The following is a 17,596-nucleotide window of genomic DNA, read 5'->3' as shown; positions in this document are numbered from 1 at the left end:
ATATATATATACATACATATATGCATATAATAGAGTCGTGTATATATGTATGTATATTACACCGTAGCACTCATGCACGCGTGCGCGGATATAATTGTGTGTTTATATGTATATACATATATATCTATATATTTTTACGTGTAGATATTTTTTGGTAACTTGTTATAATAAACTGATTAGATTAGTTAAGTATACATATTATATATAAGAAGAAAAAATATATATGCGTTGTAAATAAAGAATAATTTAGCAAAAGAGCTTTTGTCATTGCGCGAAAACTAATCAAAATTTTGTTATCGTTAAATACATGTATACAATAGCATTCTTCGATTATTCGTGGAATAATTACATTTCCGTGTACTAAATTCCTTGAAAATTGAATAAGTGATGATGCAACTTGATTTCTATTATTCGTACATTGTATATAAATCTTTACGAAAACATCGATATTATTACAATGAAAAGCAAGTTGTATTTGGCTTCACTTTATTTATACTTCTGTATTTATAAAATATTTATTATAATTTTCATATGTTGACGTAATAAAGTTTTAAATATACTTTACTCGGATCATTTCTGTATGTTCTTTACCTTTCAAATCACTATAAATTATAAATTCTTTTTTATATTTCTTTTATAATTCTTTTTTAAATGTAATTTTTGACTTCTTGAGACATATATACAATTATTGTATCGAAAATTACAGGCTTGTTTAATCGATACCTTTTGTTTCGGTTCCAAATTAATCTTTTGACAGATGTCTTTCTTTGCATAAAACTTATTTAATCATACTCGTAAATCTACAAGTGAAACAATTCCAAAGCAAAATTCTGCAAGCAACACAGTAATTTTTATATTGTTAAAAACGCGAAACAAAAATATAGGTTAATATCATTTTCATTCATTAATTTTTATCATGGGTTAAGTAAGTACGAACTTAAATTATTAAAATATTAAATTGTATTGAATTATAAAAAATATATGCATCCATGTAAATTTTTTAAATTAATTTCTTCATTAATTTTTTATAGACAAATACATATATATATATTCGGATTATCTGACATCTCAAGAGAAATGTAAATTATCGAAAAATAAATTATCACAAAAGTTAGAAGATATGGAGAATCATAGTAGTATCGGCGAGGGTGATATAGGACAAATCAAAGGAAAAATTTCACTTCGTAATAATATTGGAAAACGATGGCATCGCTTTCAAGTTCTAACACCATGTTCATTTATTCTTCGAGGTTCTCGTGCGATGAGTGATCGCCGGTTCAAGTATAAAAGTCGAGGACGACAAGCAGCACCGTGCGCGATAGTGGCTATCGTTTACGGTCGCCTGTTTGAACCCAAAGAGTGGACGAGTCATCATATAGATCAAGTACTCGAATATGGTGACAAGTTGTTTCGCATAAGCTTGAGGAGAAACAAGTTGAAAGATGATGAATATATGAGGACCAATCTCGTACACAATGAATTCTATATTGGTTTCTACAAAATTTGGGTTGATATCGAAAAAAATGGTATCCGTGGCAATCTCTTTAGCCAGTCAATTGGCTGTTCGGATTTTGCTGAAGGCCTCCAAAAATTTCTCAGAAATAATGATTCTGGAGTAATCACTGCTCAAGGTAATTCCGTTGCTGTATGGCGTCAGTCTGGAAATGCCGGTTTCTTTTGCTACAATCCAGCCTCATGCGATGAGACTGGTCTACATTATGCTGATGGCACAGCTTGCCTCATGAGGTTCAAGTATATAAATGACTTGCATGATCATTTGTTAAAGAACCTAAATTGGCGTTATGACTCTCGATATTGTATCGACAAAGTCACCTTGTTGCGTGCCATAGAGGTAATAATAGCAGTAGAATAGCGATAATAATAATAGTAGTAATAGAGATCCGGGAGAAAATGTTTCATATATAATTATATAAGATTAAATATAATTATATAAAAAAAATTAACATATTTTATATACAATTATATATGATTATATATAAAAAATATGTCCATTTATATAACATTTTTTCCGCGGCGAGAGAAAGAGAGAAAGAGAGAGAGAGAGAAGGGAGAAGCTTATTTTTTTTTATGAAATGTTACTTGTAAGAATAAAATTCATTATTATTACACAAGTATATTACAAAGAGAAAGTCCATATACTATATAAAGATATTTATATAAAGATAAAAAGAATGATGTAAATAATATATACCCAACAAATGAGAATTGAAATGAATTGAAATGGATTCAGATTTTCAGAAATATTGATTCACGAATATTAAAATGAATGTTTTTCAATCCTGAATGCATTTTTATTAATTTATAGGAATTGCATAGAGCATATCTCTATGCTCTTCAATTTAAAAATAATATTAGCTTTTTCTGTGCACAACACACACATTGTGAATATTATTCAATTCAAAATTTTGAATAGGAAATGTAGTTTTTCAATCCAATTGCATCCAATTGAATCTAATTGAATCCAATTGAATTCAATTAAATAAAAAAAAAGTATTCGCTATTTAAAATACGCATTCGGATAGAAAAAAAATTTCAATCTATTTTAATCCATTCTCGTTTGCTAGGTATTTATATATAAAAAAATACTTACATAGTTATACATATATATGAAAATAGAAATTTATAGGTCGATGCATTCGTTGACCGATTTGATGTTATTGGTCCACCTATAGTTCGGAAGAGCGTATTACGATCCATTAATCCTATTGACATCGATGATCATAAAGTGGACTGCACAAAGCCTGTGCAGAAAGAAAAAGTGCACAAACTTGCAAGAATACGAAAAGAACCGTTATCAATCAAAATTTCAAATTATAGCATCGATCGATATTTTGCTACAGAGTTGTTGGTGAATCGAAACAACTTTGACACAGGATATTCATACGATGACATGCGAGTAAACGTGCCATCCACGTTCACGGAATTACCCGATAAAATAGCGATTCTTCATGGTCTAACCCATGAAGACGAGGAAATATACAAAGGCAAAGGTGGACAAAACGTAGCAAATTGCGTGATGGCTATTGCTATGAAGAAAATGCATCCAGTAAAGACATGGGTGAAATCGACGCTGGATGAAATCCTGATGATGGGTGATTTATTGTATGCTAAAGTTAAATCCGACAAGCCAATAATAAAGACAATGACAGCGGCCGATTTAGATAATACCAAATTCCAAATAGAAGATCGTAAACTAGTGATAGATGTTGATCTGATCACCGTGACCGGTACAATTACCTCGAAGATACCGTCAGTTTTGAATTTGAAACAGGCACTAGAAGAGTTTTTTCTGTTAAACGAGGAAGGTGTGATCGAAACGACTTCAATGGCGGTGACAGTCTGGAGTCAGGATGATTATTACTATCTATTCGATCCTCGATATTGTGATGCCACTGGCATTAGGATAAGAGAAGAGAAAACTGACAAAGTTACAGAAAAGGATAGAAAAGAGGAAATTATACAGAAGGATAAGAAAGAAATAGGAAATTGTTGCGTGATTCGATTTCCAGACTTAGATTCCTTGACTGCACTGTTCTTGAAAAATGTTGATCCTACGAGAAAGAACGATCGGTTCACTATTCGGCATGTCACGATCGTGGACGATGTGCCTGGCACTCGAGCTTGGAACGAGTTTCAGCCCGGTATGGCAGGTAAGACGTGGGTGTTGCAAGGTGAAATATCCAACATGGATGAGTTATTTGAAGAAGAAAATCAAGGAGTTCAAGGTCTCGCTATGCCAGTTGTGGCCTTGGTTAGCGCAGGGGAAACGCCAGCAGCAAAATGGAGTAAGGAAACCGTCGATGAAGTGATCAAGGAAGGCGACGCTTATTACAACTGGTCTAAGCCTGCCACAATGGAAGAAGAAATTGAAAAATTGCTTCTTGTCCGAGATCTGAAAAAAAATTTGTATTTCAAAAATCGAAAAATAATTATTGATATCAACGAGGCGGCAGTTGTCGGTGATCTATCAGCATCGGATGATTCTAAATTACTAAACTTAGAAAGAGGCTTAAATCAATTCTTCGAGGACAAATATTATGGAATAGTTGAGACGAAGAGACTCTCAGTGGCAGTATGGAAAGACGAAGAAGAGATGAAGGACGAGGATAAAAAAGAGATATTTTATTATTATTTCGATCCAAATCCTCGTGATAAATTAGGTCAATCAGCGGAGAGAGACGAAGAAAATTCTGCCTGCTTGGTACGATCTTCGGACCTCTCAGCGTTAGCAGATCTCATTAAAAAGAATGCGGGGCACAATGAAGGCGAGAACGATTTCATGATACACGAATTAAAGTCTGTATCTATCGGTCCACTTATGACGGATGAGGAGATTGAGGCAGATAAACTAATACCGATTATGCCGAATTTGAACAACTATTCGAATTTGGGCGAGACTGGCGCTATACTTTTGGGTACCATCAATCAAAGAAATGAATTGGTCTTCAAACGAATAACGAGAGATAAACAGCAAGCTGCTAATGGTTTAACGACTTTGGCTATGACAAAACTTTACGATCCTCATTTATGGTACAGTGAACTTGTAGACGATATCTTGAAAATTGGCGATAAACTCACTAATGAGAACTTAATAAATCTACCTGAAGTAGAGGCTGAAGAGGAAACTCCCAGAGATTATCTTCTTCCTACGGAAATCGCAGAAAACTTTACCATAGGAGTCAATCGAATATCAGTTGGATTTGAAGAAGAATCTATCACCGGAAGCATGACTGATGTGATAAGATTACTCGAACAGTTTTTTGAGGGAAACTCGATGGGAATATTTCGTCAGGATGACGTAATAATGCCGATTTGGAGAGAAGGCGAAGTGTTCTTCACAATGGATCCTAGGGGTAGAAACGCTCAAGGCAAACCTACAGATAAGAATGAAGCTGCAGCAGTGATGTGGTTCACCGATATCCCCTCATTAGCTGACGTTCTTCGAACAGTTGTACGGGAGGCCGACGACTTCGTCATCGATGCCATCTCAATCGACAATGTGTACGAGACGCGAGTGGCCCAAGCCGAACGTGTGAAAAAGACTACTTCCGGTGAAGATCTGTGGCATCATTTTCCCAAACTCGCAGACGGTGTCTGGAGCATCGACGGTAACGTCACTATGACAGACGAAAGGTTCGACAAGACAAATCATGGCAAACAAAGTGCAGCCATCGCCGCGATGGCTATCGTCTTTTCCAAGGTTTCTTTTTTTCTTTATATAATCAGCTTAATTAATTTTACTTAATTAATTCAACTATATATAACTCAACTGCGCAAAGATAATTAACATGGAAAATTAATAAAGGTCTACCAACCGAGACAGTGGACATCGTCAATTCTCGATCAAGTTATCGTTACTGGCGACAAACTACATTCAAAGTGTGTCGAGAGACTCGGTAATGGCTCGGTACCCTTAGTGAACGAAATCATCAGTGAATTTTTCCTGTCTTCTCGGCGCATCGCTTTAACAATCAAGGATTGTGTTCAAGCGGGTAGTCTTACCGGGATAGCTCCTAAGATTCAAAATTTACGAAGCGGAATCGACAATTTCTTCAACAAGTACGAAGCTGGCGTATTGACCGTACGAGGAAATAAAAATTTAGCCATATGGAAGGCCGATGACGCATATTATGTTCTAATACCCAATTGGTCCGCTACTATGAAAGAAAACGTGTCAACGGTACCGCAAGTAATCAGGTTCAAGGATACGAGTCTCCTTGTAGATTATCTTCTACATCACTTGGGAACCGAAGGCGATTATCAAATTACTGCGATCGACGTGCTGGACTGGACTAAACCGCCACTTTGGAAACTTGATCCTAGTCCGGCGATTCGACCAACGAACCTGCCTCCTTTGAACGCTTACAGAAAATTACGGGGCGAGGCGCGTGCTATCTTGCGTGGAAGCTATCATCAAGGCGACAAGATCTTTCCCGAGACGTTACGTAATCGACAAACAGCGGCAAATTGTGTCGTTGCGCTCGGTATGTCAATCGTTAAGAGTCCCATCACCTGGACGAAAAAGACTATGGACGAGATTTTGGCAATCGGTAGTAACGTTCATCAAGAATCAAGAAAGATCAAACCCGAATCGAGATTGAAACCAAAGGATATTATCAGAGTATTCTATGTGGGTATGTATGTCGTACGTTTCCGCTGCTTTTAAAATAATTCTGAACAAATTTCGGAATTTATATTTTCGCAGGTGTCAATGTTTTGACTGCTGACATCGAGCCTAATACCGTAATCGGTCTGGTGGCGATTGAACCTTCCGTCTCGGAAGATAAAAAGGGGGAAGAGAAAGAAAAGATTGATAAACGCGAGAAGAGAACAACTCGGCGAGAACAATCTTCTTCGATTTTATTGGAGGAAGGTTTGCGGAAATTTTTTGAAGATAATCGTGCTGGTATTCTAATAACCGATCGCGATATGATAGCTATTTGGAAAGATCTGGGTGTTTACTTCATGTATGATCCTAGAGCTAGAAACGATCAGGGTCTACCAGATTCCAACGGAACTTCGTGTATAATGTGGTTTGCTTGTCTGGAACCTTTATATGATACAATCTTTGCAAACATTGATCCCCGTGAGAGATATGGGGCTTTCGAGATCTGTCGGGTAATCATAAGGAACGTCATAATTGAGACATTGCCGTGTCCAGGTGGTTTCCAACCATATTTAGATCGTATCGCACCACTCGTTTCAATTATCTGCCCAAAAAAGACAGTTAGGTTGAACGTGGAATCGCTGAATGAGTACAGTATCGTGGACGACGAACTGAGTGTTCTGCATGGCAGCCTGCACATGAATCATCGTACCTTCAGTCTGAGAAACAGGGGTTTGCAGAGTACGGCAATCGCGGCAGTCGCCGTTGTAATGGGGCTGCTGCACGTGCCATCCACGTGGACTTCCGAGCTAATTGATACTGTACTCAAGTACGGTGATTCGCTGTACTTTGAGAGTGCCCGAGCCGCTCGACCGGGCGCCAGGAATCTCTCACCCAGTGAGTTGCTCACCGTGTTTATCGTGGGTGACTTGAGGGTCACCATTCACGTTCATAATCATACTACCGCCGGGATACTTCATATCTTCGATCTGTCCGAGGCGCTCGCCATGTTTTTCCGCGTGAATTGCGCCGGAATATTGCACACAAACAATCTGGCGATGGCTGTGATGCAGCATTACGGTAAATTCTATATGTTTGACCCGTGCTCGAGAAATGATCGGGGTAAACCTGCCTACGACGGCGCCGCATGTATGTTCAAGTGTAACAGTATCGCAAGGATGGCAAAGATATTCGTGGACAATTGCAACTCGAAGCGATCGAATGTATATACTCTAAACGCGGTTAACGTATTGAGCCTGCATTTTTTTTCAACCACGAGAAACATTTATTCATGTAAATATTAATAAATATTTGGTTGTACGTTTTACTTTTCTTTATTCTCCAAGTAACTACAACGATACGAATCTCAAGGTGCCATGCATCTATGTAAAATTTTCAGAATTTAAGAAAATATTCCACAATCCTTAAACGCACGCGAAAATTTTGCGTCAAAGTCAACGAAAGATAAATGGAAGTGAGAGAAAAAATTTGTACACGCGGTCGACAACGTTCTCAAAGTGCTAATTTTATTTATAGGGTTTCTTTATGACACAAATCACTTTTAGCATCTACATGAGTAGGATTACAGGCTATACGAGAATGAATGATACAGATCGCTTATTAGTATAAATACAATGTTCCTTTTCTTCAATTACACGCGCGCTATCAGCCTAGATACTTAGAAAACACTGTACAACGCAGTTGAGAACTGTCGATTGATACTTTACAATATGGTACAATCATTCCTTTGAAGCGAGACACTAGCTTCGAACTCCCGACTCGATCGGCACGAGCTTGGTCACCCTCGTCACCGGAGAAAGGGGGGGGGGGTCGTCATTTGCGACTCGCGAGCAAATCTCGATACTCTCTCTTCTCGAGCGGACTGTAGGCCGTATCGAGCGAGTTTGCTCGCATTCCGAGAATCGCATTCTGCATCCCAGGGGATACGTTCTCTTTATACCCGGTTAAACCGAGACGCTTTCACGTCCCCAAACAGTTCGTCACCGAATCCTAGACGACGTCGTTCCTAACAGAGCGAGAAAGGAAGTAGCGAGCGGGCTCGAGATGATCTATGAGGGCTTCCTTTGCGGTTCCAAATCAAATCGCTCATCAGGAAGAAATCGGTCCCACTCACCATCATTCTCCTCATGTATAACGATACTCAAATGTCTCGCGTGAAACTTGAAGAGTCTCGTTTTCATGTATTGACTATATCTGTCGCTAAATGTCCACTGCTACCTCCTTTCTTTCCGCATTCGTCTCTCGTGAGACGTTGCTGGTTGTCCTTGCCCCGTACTTATTCGATAGGTACTTCAGTTCCTCGATCGAACATCCTGTACGCGCGAGAGTCTACGTTTCTCTTTCGTTCGAGTACTGCTAAAATATTTCGCTTTGTTCGCGATCGCATAATATATAGATCGTCATTCGCGAAAAGGTTCCTACTAAATGCCATTTTCAGTCTGTTTAAAGAGTTCGATCGACAAACGAAGAAGGCGGGTAGGAAGGGAGAGAGAACGATGGATCGAGTGAAGAGGGAAGGAGGGAGAAAAGGGCAAGTTCGCGTCAGTGGCTGACGCTCCACGACGGAACTAGGAATGGATTATAATGTCAAAAACAATATGTATTATATGGATAATATTGGCATGACGTTGTTATGGCACGTTTAGTTCGCTGCTATACTCGACGATGCGTTCCTACAGCGGTTTTCGCCATGTTCGTTATACAGACACCGGATGATTCCAGTCTACGGCTGAGTTCAGCAGAAAAAGCAATCGCAAAAACTGTTGCAAAATTGTTTAATATTATTGGTTACGCATGTAGATCTAATAAGAAGCTAAGGATAAGAACCAATCCATGTTGAAGAATTTTACAATTGCAAAGCTGCTTTTCTGCTGAACGCGGCTAATGAAGTAAAAAAACAAAAGAAAAAACAAAGAATATAAAAAAAAAGAAGGGGAAACACATTGCGGAAGGGAAATAAGGGAAGATATTGTCATAGACGTTCGCGTGCATTCTTCTGCAACGTCTACTTCCATTTCGTGGCGCACAAACGCGCGCAATTTCACACTCTCATTCTCTCATTGGCACCTCCATTGCACTTTCCCATGCGCCGCAACAAATGCATCTTATATAAAACATATTTATTTTATGTACAAAAGAGAAACTGCTCTCTGAATAAACGCTTACGGAACAATCGTTACAAAGGATCCCTTTCGCCCATTTCTTTCCGATTTGGTAATAGACGGTAAAGAAAAACTAGAATCGCACCAAAATGTCGCATAACAGAACGAGATCAGTCATTAACAATTCTCATCGCAATTATATAATCGGTGTGCTTGAAATTGCGTATAAGATACGTGAATTTTTTATCTTTTTACAAAACGTACTATTGTGTGTAATGTCTTATTGTAAAAAAAATTCGTTTTTGTCATTTTTGTAAATATGTATTTTTGAAAATATTGAAAATAAAATTTTTTTGAAATTAGATGATTAAAATCTTAATGATAAGATGAATAAAAATGAAAGAAATTAGCTGTTCTCTTACGAAACAATATTGCGAAGAATCTTTTACGATTAATTTCTATTACATTTATAAAAAAAGAGGATTATCGGCTAATAGATTTTTCGCAACAAAAACAACTCACAAAATAATGAAAAATATATTCATTATTTCATATTATTTCGTATATAATTGTTCAAATAGTACGTTTTACATTTGCACGTTACACCGAGATACGATATATAAACAATATATATATATATATAATAAAACATAAGGAAAAACGTAGAGTTGCCGATAAAAATATTTATAATGTTTTGCACCTAGAAACAAAAAAACCTGCATTATTCTAATGTTTGAAACCACATGCTAAAAACTCCGTTAATAACGGAGAGAAAAATATATAAAACATTAGTAAAACTTATAAACTTTTTACGATATCATAAAATGTTTTTTCGAAAATCCGTTCTTAATCATCATTTATTGAGCGATTGTTCCAACGATAAATTTTTCTATTTCACGATTTGAGAGAGAAACTTATTTCTCTGATGCGCAAACATACAGATTACAAATCAACTAATCCTCAAGTCGCATTGGATTACTACACACTCATCGAACGCTCACGTTAATACGTAAAAGTGAAAAGATAAGTAGAAAATGTTTAAAAAGAATAATAAAAATATGAGAGGGAAATAAACAGATTATAGGATAATCTTCTGAAAACTTCAATGTAACTTTTGACATTCGCAAGTTATTTGAGACTGATGCAACTAATTCCAATATTTCTATAGAGAATAATTGCATTCATTGAGTTTAGTTTTTATTTTTATTATTGTCTTTGTTCAATCGAAAGTACAAAGCATGCGAATCAACGGCTAAAATTATTATCTAATTTGAGAAAAGAATCAAAAAGATGAAGACATTGAATGATGTTAAGTCGATTGCGACAGTAATAATAAAAATTCGAAGTTTAATAAATACGTATTATTAGTATTAATACGCATTTATCAATATACGTATTTATACTTAATAACTACGTAGTTAATAGCGTGTTATATTCCGTACAAATGGAAAAGTTTACTTGACAAGTTTTACAGAAACACGTTGCCTTTAGAACCTTATCGATCGTATAGCGCCATTTATCAATGTAACATTATCAAAAATAAGGGAAGAAAAAGAAAAGGAGAGAGAAAGAAAAAAATATTCGAGTGAATGGGGAGTCAATAAAAAGGATCTTACATGCTAATCAACCCGCACGGTGTGTATAGACTTTTAAAAAAATAACAAATTGCATATACATAGAAGTTAGATATCTTAACACACACTTGACGTGTGAGGTGAGGTCGAATAAACAAATGATAATAAAACGCATCTCACGCGTGAGCGCGCCGCTTCATTTTTTTTCTTGCGGCTCCTCCGCTTTATGCTTTTAGCTATTTATCCGCAATATAATTACTTTCCTAGAGTATAGTAGCTGGCACAGGAACATGACTCTCAGTCATTGGCATCACAACGTAACAAGGACTACAAGCTGCGTCACGCGCACTTTCAATGAGCTTGCTTTCTCTGTCGCATTATTATCAGACGTGCACCTTGCTCTTCCCCAGTTTCGCAAGCATACATGCACATATATTCTCTCACGCTTACATCTCGCTTACATTTGTCTTTTTGCTGAGCGGGTGACTACAACCAAATACTTGGTCCTGAGTATTTCTGCACATAGTATTTATTTCTGTTCTTTCGTTAACACGTATAATAACGTCTTGATCATTATTCCCGACTTTGGATGATCTCTATTTCGGCGAATGGATAAGAGTGAGGCCAGGAGAAAATAATCGAAGGCGACGCTATCCATAATGGCGCTGGAAGATTCATACGATGATTTCGCATGTTCAAATTCGAATCATCGACAGTACCGCTTCGATTGTAGACTGCATCTAACTCGACTAAGTAACCACTCGAATTACTTTCAGGCATCTCGAAAATACTATAGTCTCCTTGAGCCTCTGTCAAATCCCCCCCTCCCCCCGCCCCTCCCAAATCAGATCGGAACTGAGAGAAACGCTAAACGAAAGCGATTCTTATTTGGTTTCTCATTCGCCAAGTTCCTTTTTTTATTTCTATCATCATTTTAGTCGGTTCTTCATTATCCAGCCTTCTTATCGCGTGCATACGTAGACGGACCCTATAGATGACACCGCGTGTAGCAACAGTTCGGTCACGTGGGTCCGGCCGGGGCTACGTAACACTGATTGCCGGGTTGGAAGGGCCCGAAGGTGCGGGCTCGCTTTTTATACACTGTCCGGTCAGCTGGTTCACGCTGAGCGGATTGTTAATGTCGTGAGGATTCGTGCCGACGGGATTGCGGTGAGGCTGCGGAGGTGGTTGCGGTTGCTGTTGCATTACCGCTGATGTCACTGCCGATCCTGCCATTGCCATCGCTGCCGCTGCCGCCGCCGCCGCCGCCACCGATGTCGTCGTCGTCGTCGTCGTTGTCACCACTGGCGGCTGGTTCGTATTTGACAGAGGTGGGGGCGGCACCGGGGGCGTCAACGGGCACGGGCACGGACATGGACTGGCCAGACTTGAGGGCGATGGTAAGACCAACGAAGGACTCGCCAGACTAGACAACGCGGATAGGCCCCCGGGACTACTCAAAGATTCGTCCTCCTCAGGAGTCCCCGCCTCTCCTACGCTACCCAGATTATCCTCTGAATGATCATCCTCAGCTTCACCGTCAGCTTCACCGTCTCCGTCTCCTCCCTCCCCCATGTATCTGATACATTTCTTCTTACGTCTGGAAATAACGACGTGGAACCGATTAGTACATGCTCGTTTAGGTGTATTGAAAACACAATATAATATTGTCTTTCGATTGCTGCAATTTCCATCTGTGAGAGATAATTTCTTAAATAATATAGCAAATATATAAATTTTTATTTATATTTTGGTAATATTCTAAAAGCACGATGTTCTTTAATATACAAAACATAGCTAGAAGATTACTTCAATCTAATATTGTGTGACCAATCAAAGTAATATTTTTTCAAACAATATTTAATTTTAATTCGACTCTTGCGTGCGTCTCTAAATTTTCTTCAATTATCTCTAAACTTTACGTGGAGCTCGACATTCGGTGGAAGTCTCACCGTTGGAAATGCGCAGTGTCCATGAAAAATGTTACATCTAAAATTATTACCAACTAAAAAAAAAAACATGCGATTACGTCATCATCGCAAAGTCAGACACACAAACTTCTCCATCTCGAGTTAGTAAATTATCTCATGTTCCAATGCCTCAATTACCGAAGGCAACAAATCTTTGTGCGCCTGACAATGCTTCGATTGCTCGACACTGATCACTCGCTCGCAAATGCCATGCTCAAAATTCTTGGACGTAACAAGCATAACGTGTAAGAAATTTGTACGTGATAAAAGAAACAAAACTCAATCGAAATGCCAGGGGGCATCTATCGAATCATTTATCATCAGTTAATCGATAATTTTATAGGGATCCGCGTTCTTTTTTCAGCATCAATTTGTCATAAGCCAATTAACGTACGTACATACATTGAATGGATACAGTATGTTACGTGGAACTAGGAATATTGCGACTAAGTGTATTCAAAATGAAGTTTTCAGTCGCGTAAAAGATGGACATCGATAGAATAGATTCCGTGTGACGAGAGGAAGAAAGGCATTTTGCTACTGCACAATTTTCACAAGTGAGCCTGTCCGACCTCGTCCAAGAACTGCTTCGCAGTCGAGACATTTTGTCGCTCTGCCATTGGCTCTCATTATTTATCTCTCAGCTAAATCAATTAGTTTTATCGGCCGTGCTGCCGAGGACGACGGAAGTTTCTATTAATTCGCAGTCACACTTGGATGTCAAAGCATTACACAAAATTTACGGGAGTTAGATTCCGTAGTTTTAGTGCGCGACAACGAACGAACATTTGAAAATCTCGTGCTGGATTGCAACGTATATATATTATTTGTCAAATATTATCGATAGTTATGTATAATTGTATAATTAATATTGAGTAGCAAAAATCGTACTCTTCGCATTTATACTGAAAAAAATTTATTTCTCGCAGGAAATAATAATTTGCGTCCCTTCTTTTGTTTAAATAAAAATAATAAATGTCTAATACAGACATGGCAACAGGTATCTTGTTAAAAGAACTGCAATTGCAGTTGTTTGCAATCCAGTCCGAAAGTCAATTTGATAATACGAAATTGTGCAAAATTTTAACTTAAATTTCATTCTACACGTTCAGCCAGCGAGATTTTTTTTAAAGAAGTGCCTTAAGTGGTTACTATATACGTATAAAAACACGTTATTGTATAAAATATTACAAAAGAAAAAAATGATTAGATATTAAAAGTAAAAAAAAAAAATGTGAAAAAGAACACATCCGCAATCATCCGGTCTTAATCGTACGAACTGTCATGCTAAAAAATTAAAATATATAAAAACCTTCTAAGTGTCAAACGTTCAAAAATCGGAATAAATAATTGTTACATGTGTATATATATATATAGAAACATATATGTATATATATAATATGATATATATTACAGATCAGCCATGCTAAGGGCAACACTGAATAAATTCCAACTAAACGAGAGGGATAAATAAATAACAATAATAAGCTGTAAAGAGCCACAACAATGAGAAACAATGCGAGCATCACGGGCCACCGTCGTGCCACTTACTATGGGGCTCTCTTCGCTCGTATCTTTCCACAATAATATTTAACGAGCTATATGTCCTCATCAAGTTTCAGAAAAAAATTTAATATCCCGTTATGTGAGATACAGATAAAATCATTTGTGAGTTATCTTTCGAGCGACTGGCCGGCCATAGCGAGGACCGACGAAGGCCCGTAGGTTTCAAGTCGGGACTGACCACTGTTTAAGAAGAAGTGTTGCAGTAGAAGGGAGGCGATAGGCTTGACTAGAGATTAACATAAGTGGGTTCTTGCTGAGGCGAGGAGGCATTGGAGGCAGTGTTGGTGTTTGGCGGGGCGGCGGCTGTCCCCACCGTCCCTCCACCACCTCCAGCCCCGACCCCTGCCCCCGCGCTACTTCCCACACCGTGATGGATTATGCTCGCGTGGATGCCCATCCCCGCTCCATGCTCCACTGGGCTGCCAAAACCAACCACCAGCCATTAAAGGGGCGCTCTCTCGCTAAGACATATCGTCGACTTAATCCCACCTCAATCTCGCACCGTATCGTGTCGTCACCCACACGCACGTGTGTCTACGTATGTCGAACGTGTTACCGCTTTTCTAACTTTCGGTCCCTAGATTTCTTGTGATAGTAAAATCGCGAAAACGAGGCCGGTGATTATCAGATCGAGATTATCAAATTTTTTATATGCAACTTTTCATATTCTGGAATGCGCGATATCGATGTCAGACAATATCATTTCATATCACTATTTTAGAAGAGATAAAAAAAATAGCTACTAAATTTTTTCTATTTAACATATATATGTAAATATTTTTGCTAATAATAAATGACATCTCCAAATATTTGAAAATAAAATTTTGGCAACAAAAGATAGTCGAATGATATGATAATTTATGCATTACATAGGTACCGTGATTACAGCATTGCCGGCCCCGTTGGAATAAATTTGGATTTTAACTGGAACGAAGAAAGACAGTGGAAGATATAGCGATTGTTGTATCGATCAGAAAATATGTCTCCCAAGTATCCGCGCTGACACGATGGTTTATTAGAATTGATCTTAGCGCACTTAATAGCGCTATGAATATTCGTGGTTGCGTTACAATTTATGTTTTTATTGTCGTTATATTTACAATCTTCTAATACGATTTCTTAAATATTCGTGATAACATTACTAATCGAAAGCACAATAACGTTTATACAGGCGGTATGTAAGTTACGTGCATTCAATGCAGAGTGCAATCGGCCAAGTCCAAGTGCAACAAACTATGTGCTCCCGGTATCTGACAAAATAAATCTTGATTTTGGCAGCATGAACACAAACCAAATGCAATCGCACAGGATGAAATTTTACGTTTTACGACACGAATTTAACACGTTTTACGACACGAATTTTATACGCTTCTAATTCATTCCCATGCACGCGATGATGAAAGTTTGCCAGGTTGGCACAATTCGTTGGTAAACTACGTTCTTCAAATGGCGCTTAATCTGGTGATTGCTCTCGAGACTGTCACCTTCTTTCATCGCGTAATAAACGGAAGGAAAGAAAAAGAACCGTTCGATGGGATTCGTCCTCGCCCCTTTAATGAGGTCCATGAAATTCACAAACCCAGCCAGGAGTTGGGGCATTTGGGCTACGCTGTGATAACGAAGCAGTGTATAATCGACGTTAAAAAACGGGTGGCTCGTGATACCGCGACAAACTACGAAAGTGTGCTTCTAGAAACCGATATTTACAAGCCAAATACAGTTGGACACGTTTGAGCATCGTTAGGCGGCGTCGTGCGCCCACTCGTAACTAGGGAGGAGATTGGTCATTCACATCCCTTTCTCTTTTTGTTCTTTTTTTTTTCTCTTTGGAAGACACATTTTCTGATGATAGCGCGCAGCTTCACGCTGTGCTTTTTTTCTCTGTTTCTTTCCTCGTTCGTTCTATGCTATATTTGTAGATTCGATAGGAAGGGAGTACCATCAAACATGAATTATTCTTGACACGAGACGACCCTGTTGCGCATGACGCTTCGCGCATTATATCGCATAGCACTGATATTTGTACACTGAAAAAAATGATGTTATATCAACAGAATTTTTTTGACCGAAAATAATTTTGTTAATAATTCATAATAATATTAATGAAACAAATAAAATTTGATCAATGCAAGAGCATGATATATTTATTTCATTAATAATATTATTGAATTAACAAAATTTTCAATGAAATATTAATACTGTTAATATAATATCATTTATTTTCAGTATATATACACACACACAGAAAAAAGAGATTATTCTTAAATCAACCATGATATGCTCATGTATAAGCAAAAATATTGTAATCTTGTTTCAAAAATTTTAGTCTTGATTTGATTGAGTTTGCATTGATGCAAGATTTTTTACTAAGCAAATCTTAAATTGAATGCAAAGTAATATCAACACAAAATACTTGTATCAACACAAATTTTTTGCCTATATATGAGCCTATATATTATGGTTAATTTGAAGTCTTTTCTGTGTACGTTCCGGAGATATGCCATTTGGTAATGTCTTTAAGTCATTCCATATGGATAACATGTGGATGACGGAACGGGGTCCGAGACCGATACGAGATAGCGAAAATCGAGAATACTAGAATTGTGACTGATACGTCGCGAGCAATCTTGAAGAAGGTTATTAGTACATATAAAAAATAACGTTTATAGATGTTTCCGAATCATCCAGTTACTTTTAAAGCGCCAAAGTATACTTTAAGTAAGCTACTCGAGTCATTACCGTAAAGTGTTAAATTATATACTCGTTATATTAAATGAAACAGAGGATTGACGTTACGCGGAAGAATCCGAGATCTTCTTCTGCGAGATTAAGGAAGTATTTCGTGTACTCTATCCTCTATATTAGATTGAATGATAGACAAGGTAAAATTTTTTTTAAATACAATCGACAAACATGACATTGCCAAATTATTGACTTCTGTAAAATTTAGTATATATTTACACACGAACTACGAAAATCGTACGCGCGATCTAACAATTGTTTTCTCACTAAAGCACAAGATATATCGAAAAAAAGCTTTGCACATGGTACACATACCTGCAAGGTTTGCACCATTGGCTTTGTTGATCTAATCCGTACCTGGCACGGCATTTCTTCATGTTATTACCTAGAAGGGAAACATTAATGATTAATGCTATGATCGTGAATTGTTTGCAAATGGGATTACTATTCGACATAGTACATTCTGTCAAAAGAATGACATAGTTATTGACATCG

At 37.7% G+C, this 17,596-nt stretch overlaps 2 protein-coding genes across 2 annotated transcripts in view; one reads left to right on the top strand and one right to left on the bottom strand.

Annotated features, from left to right (window-relative positions):
- Nucleotides 1–1,120: 1,120 nt before the first annotated feature.
- Nucleotides 1,121–7,392, top strand: LOC105619995 (the record flags this gene model as incomplete). Its single annotated transcript, XM_012201505.1, has 4 exons — nt 1,121–1,852; nt 2,648–5,221; nt 5,327–6,155; nt 6,227–7,392. Coding segments are annotated over exons 1-4 (5,301 nt in total), but the record flags the coding sequence as incomplete, so codon positions are not given.
- A 4,472-nt stretch (nt 7,393–11,864) lies between these two features.
- LOC105619854 (protein pangolin, isoforms A/H/I/S-like) overlaps nt 11,865–17,596 on the bottom strand; it is a 32,549-nt gene continuing 26,817 nt past the window's right edge. Inside the window, exons 9-10 of the mRNA XM_012201372.1 lie at nt 17,417–17,486; nt 11,865–12,423 (exon numbers count right to left, since the gene is read on the bottom strand). Coding sequence (XP_012056762.1) covers nt 11,865–12,423; nt 17,417–17,486 — 629 coding nt within the window. The remainder of the gene's footprint in view (nt 12,424–17,416; nt 17,487–17,596) is intronic.

Source organism: Atta cephalotes (genome assembly GCF_000143395.1).
Source record: "Atta cephalotes unplaced genomic scaffold scaffold00023, whole genome shotgun sequence".
NCBI classification, from domain to species: Eukaryota; Metazoa; Arthropoda; class Insecta; order Hymenoptera; family Formicidae; genus Atta; species Atta cephalotes.
Note: the sequence above shows the minus strand (reverse complement) of the source record. Positions and strands in the feature narration are given on the sequence as shown.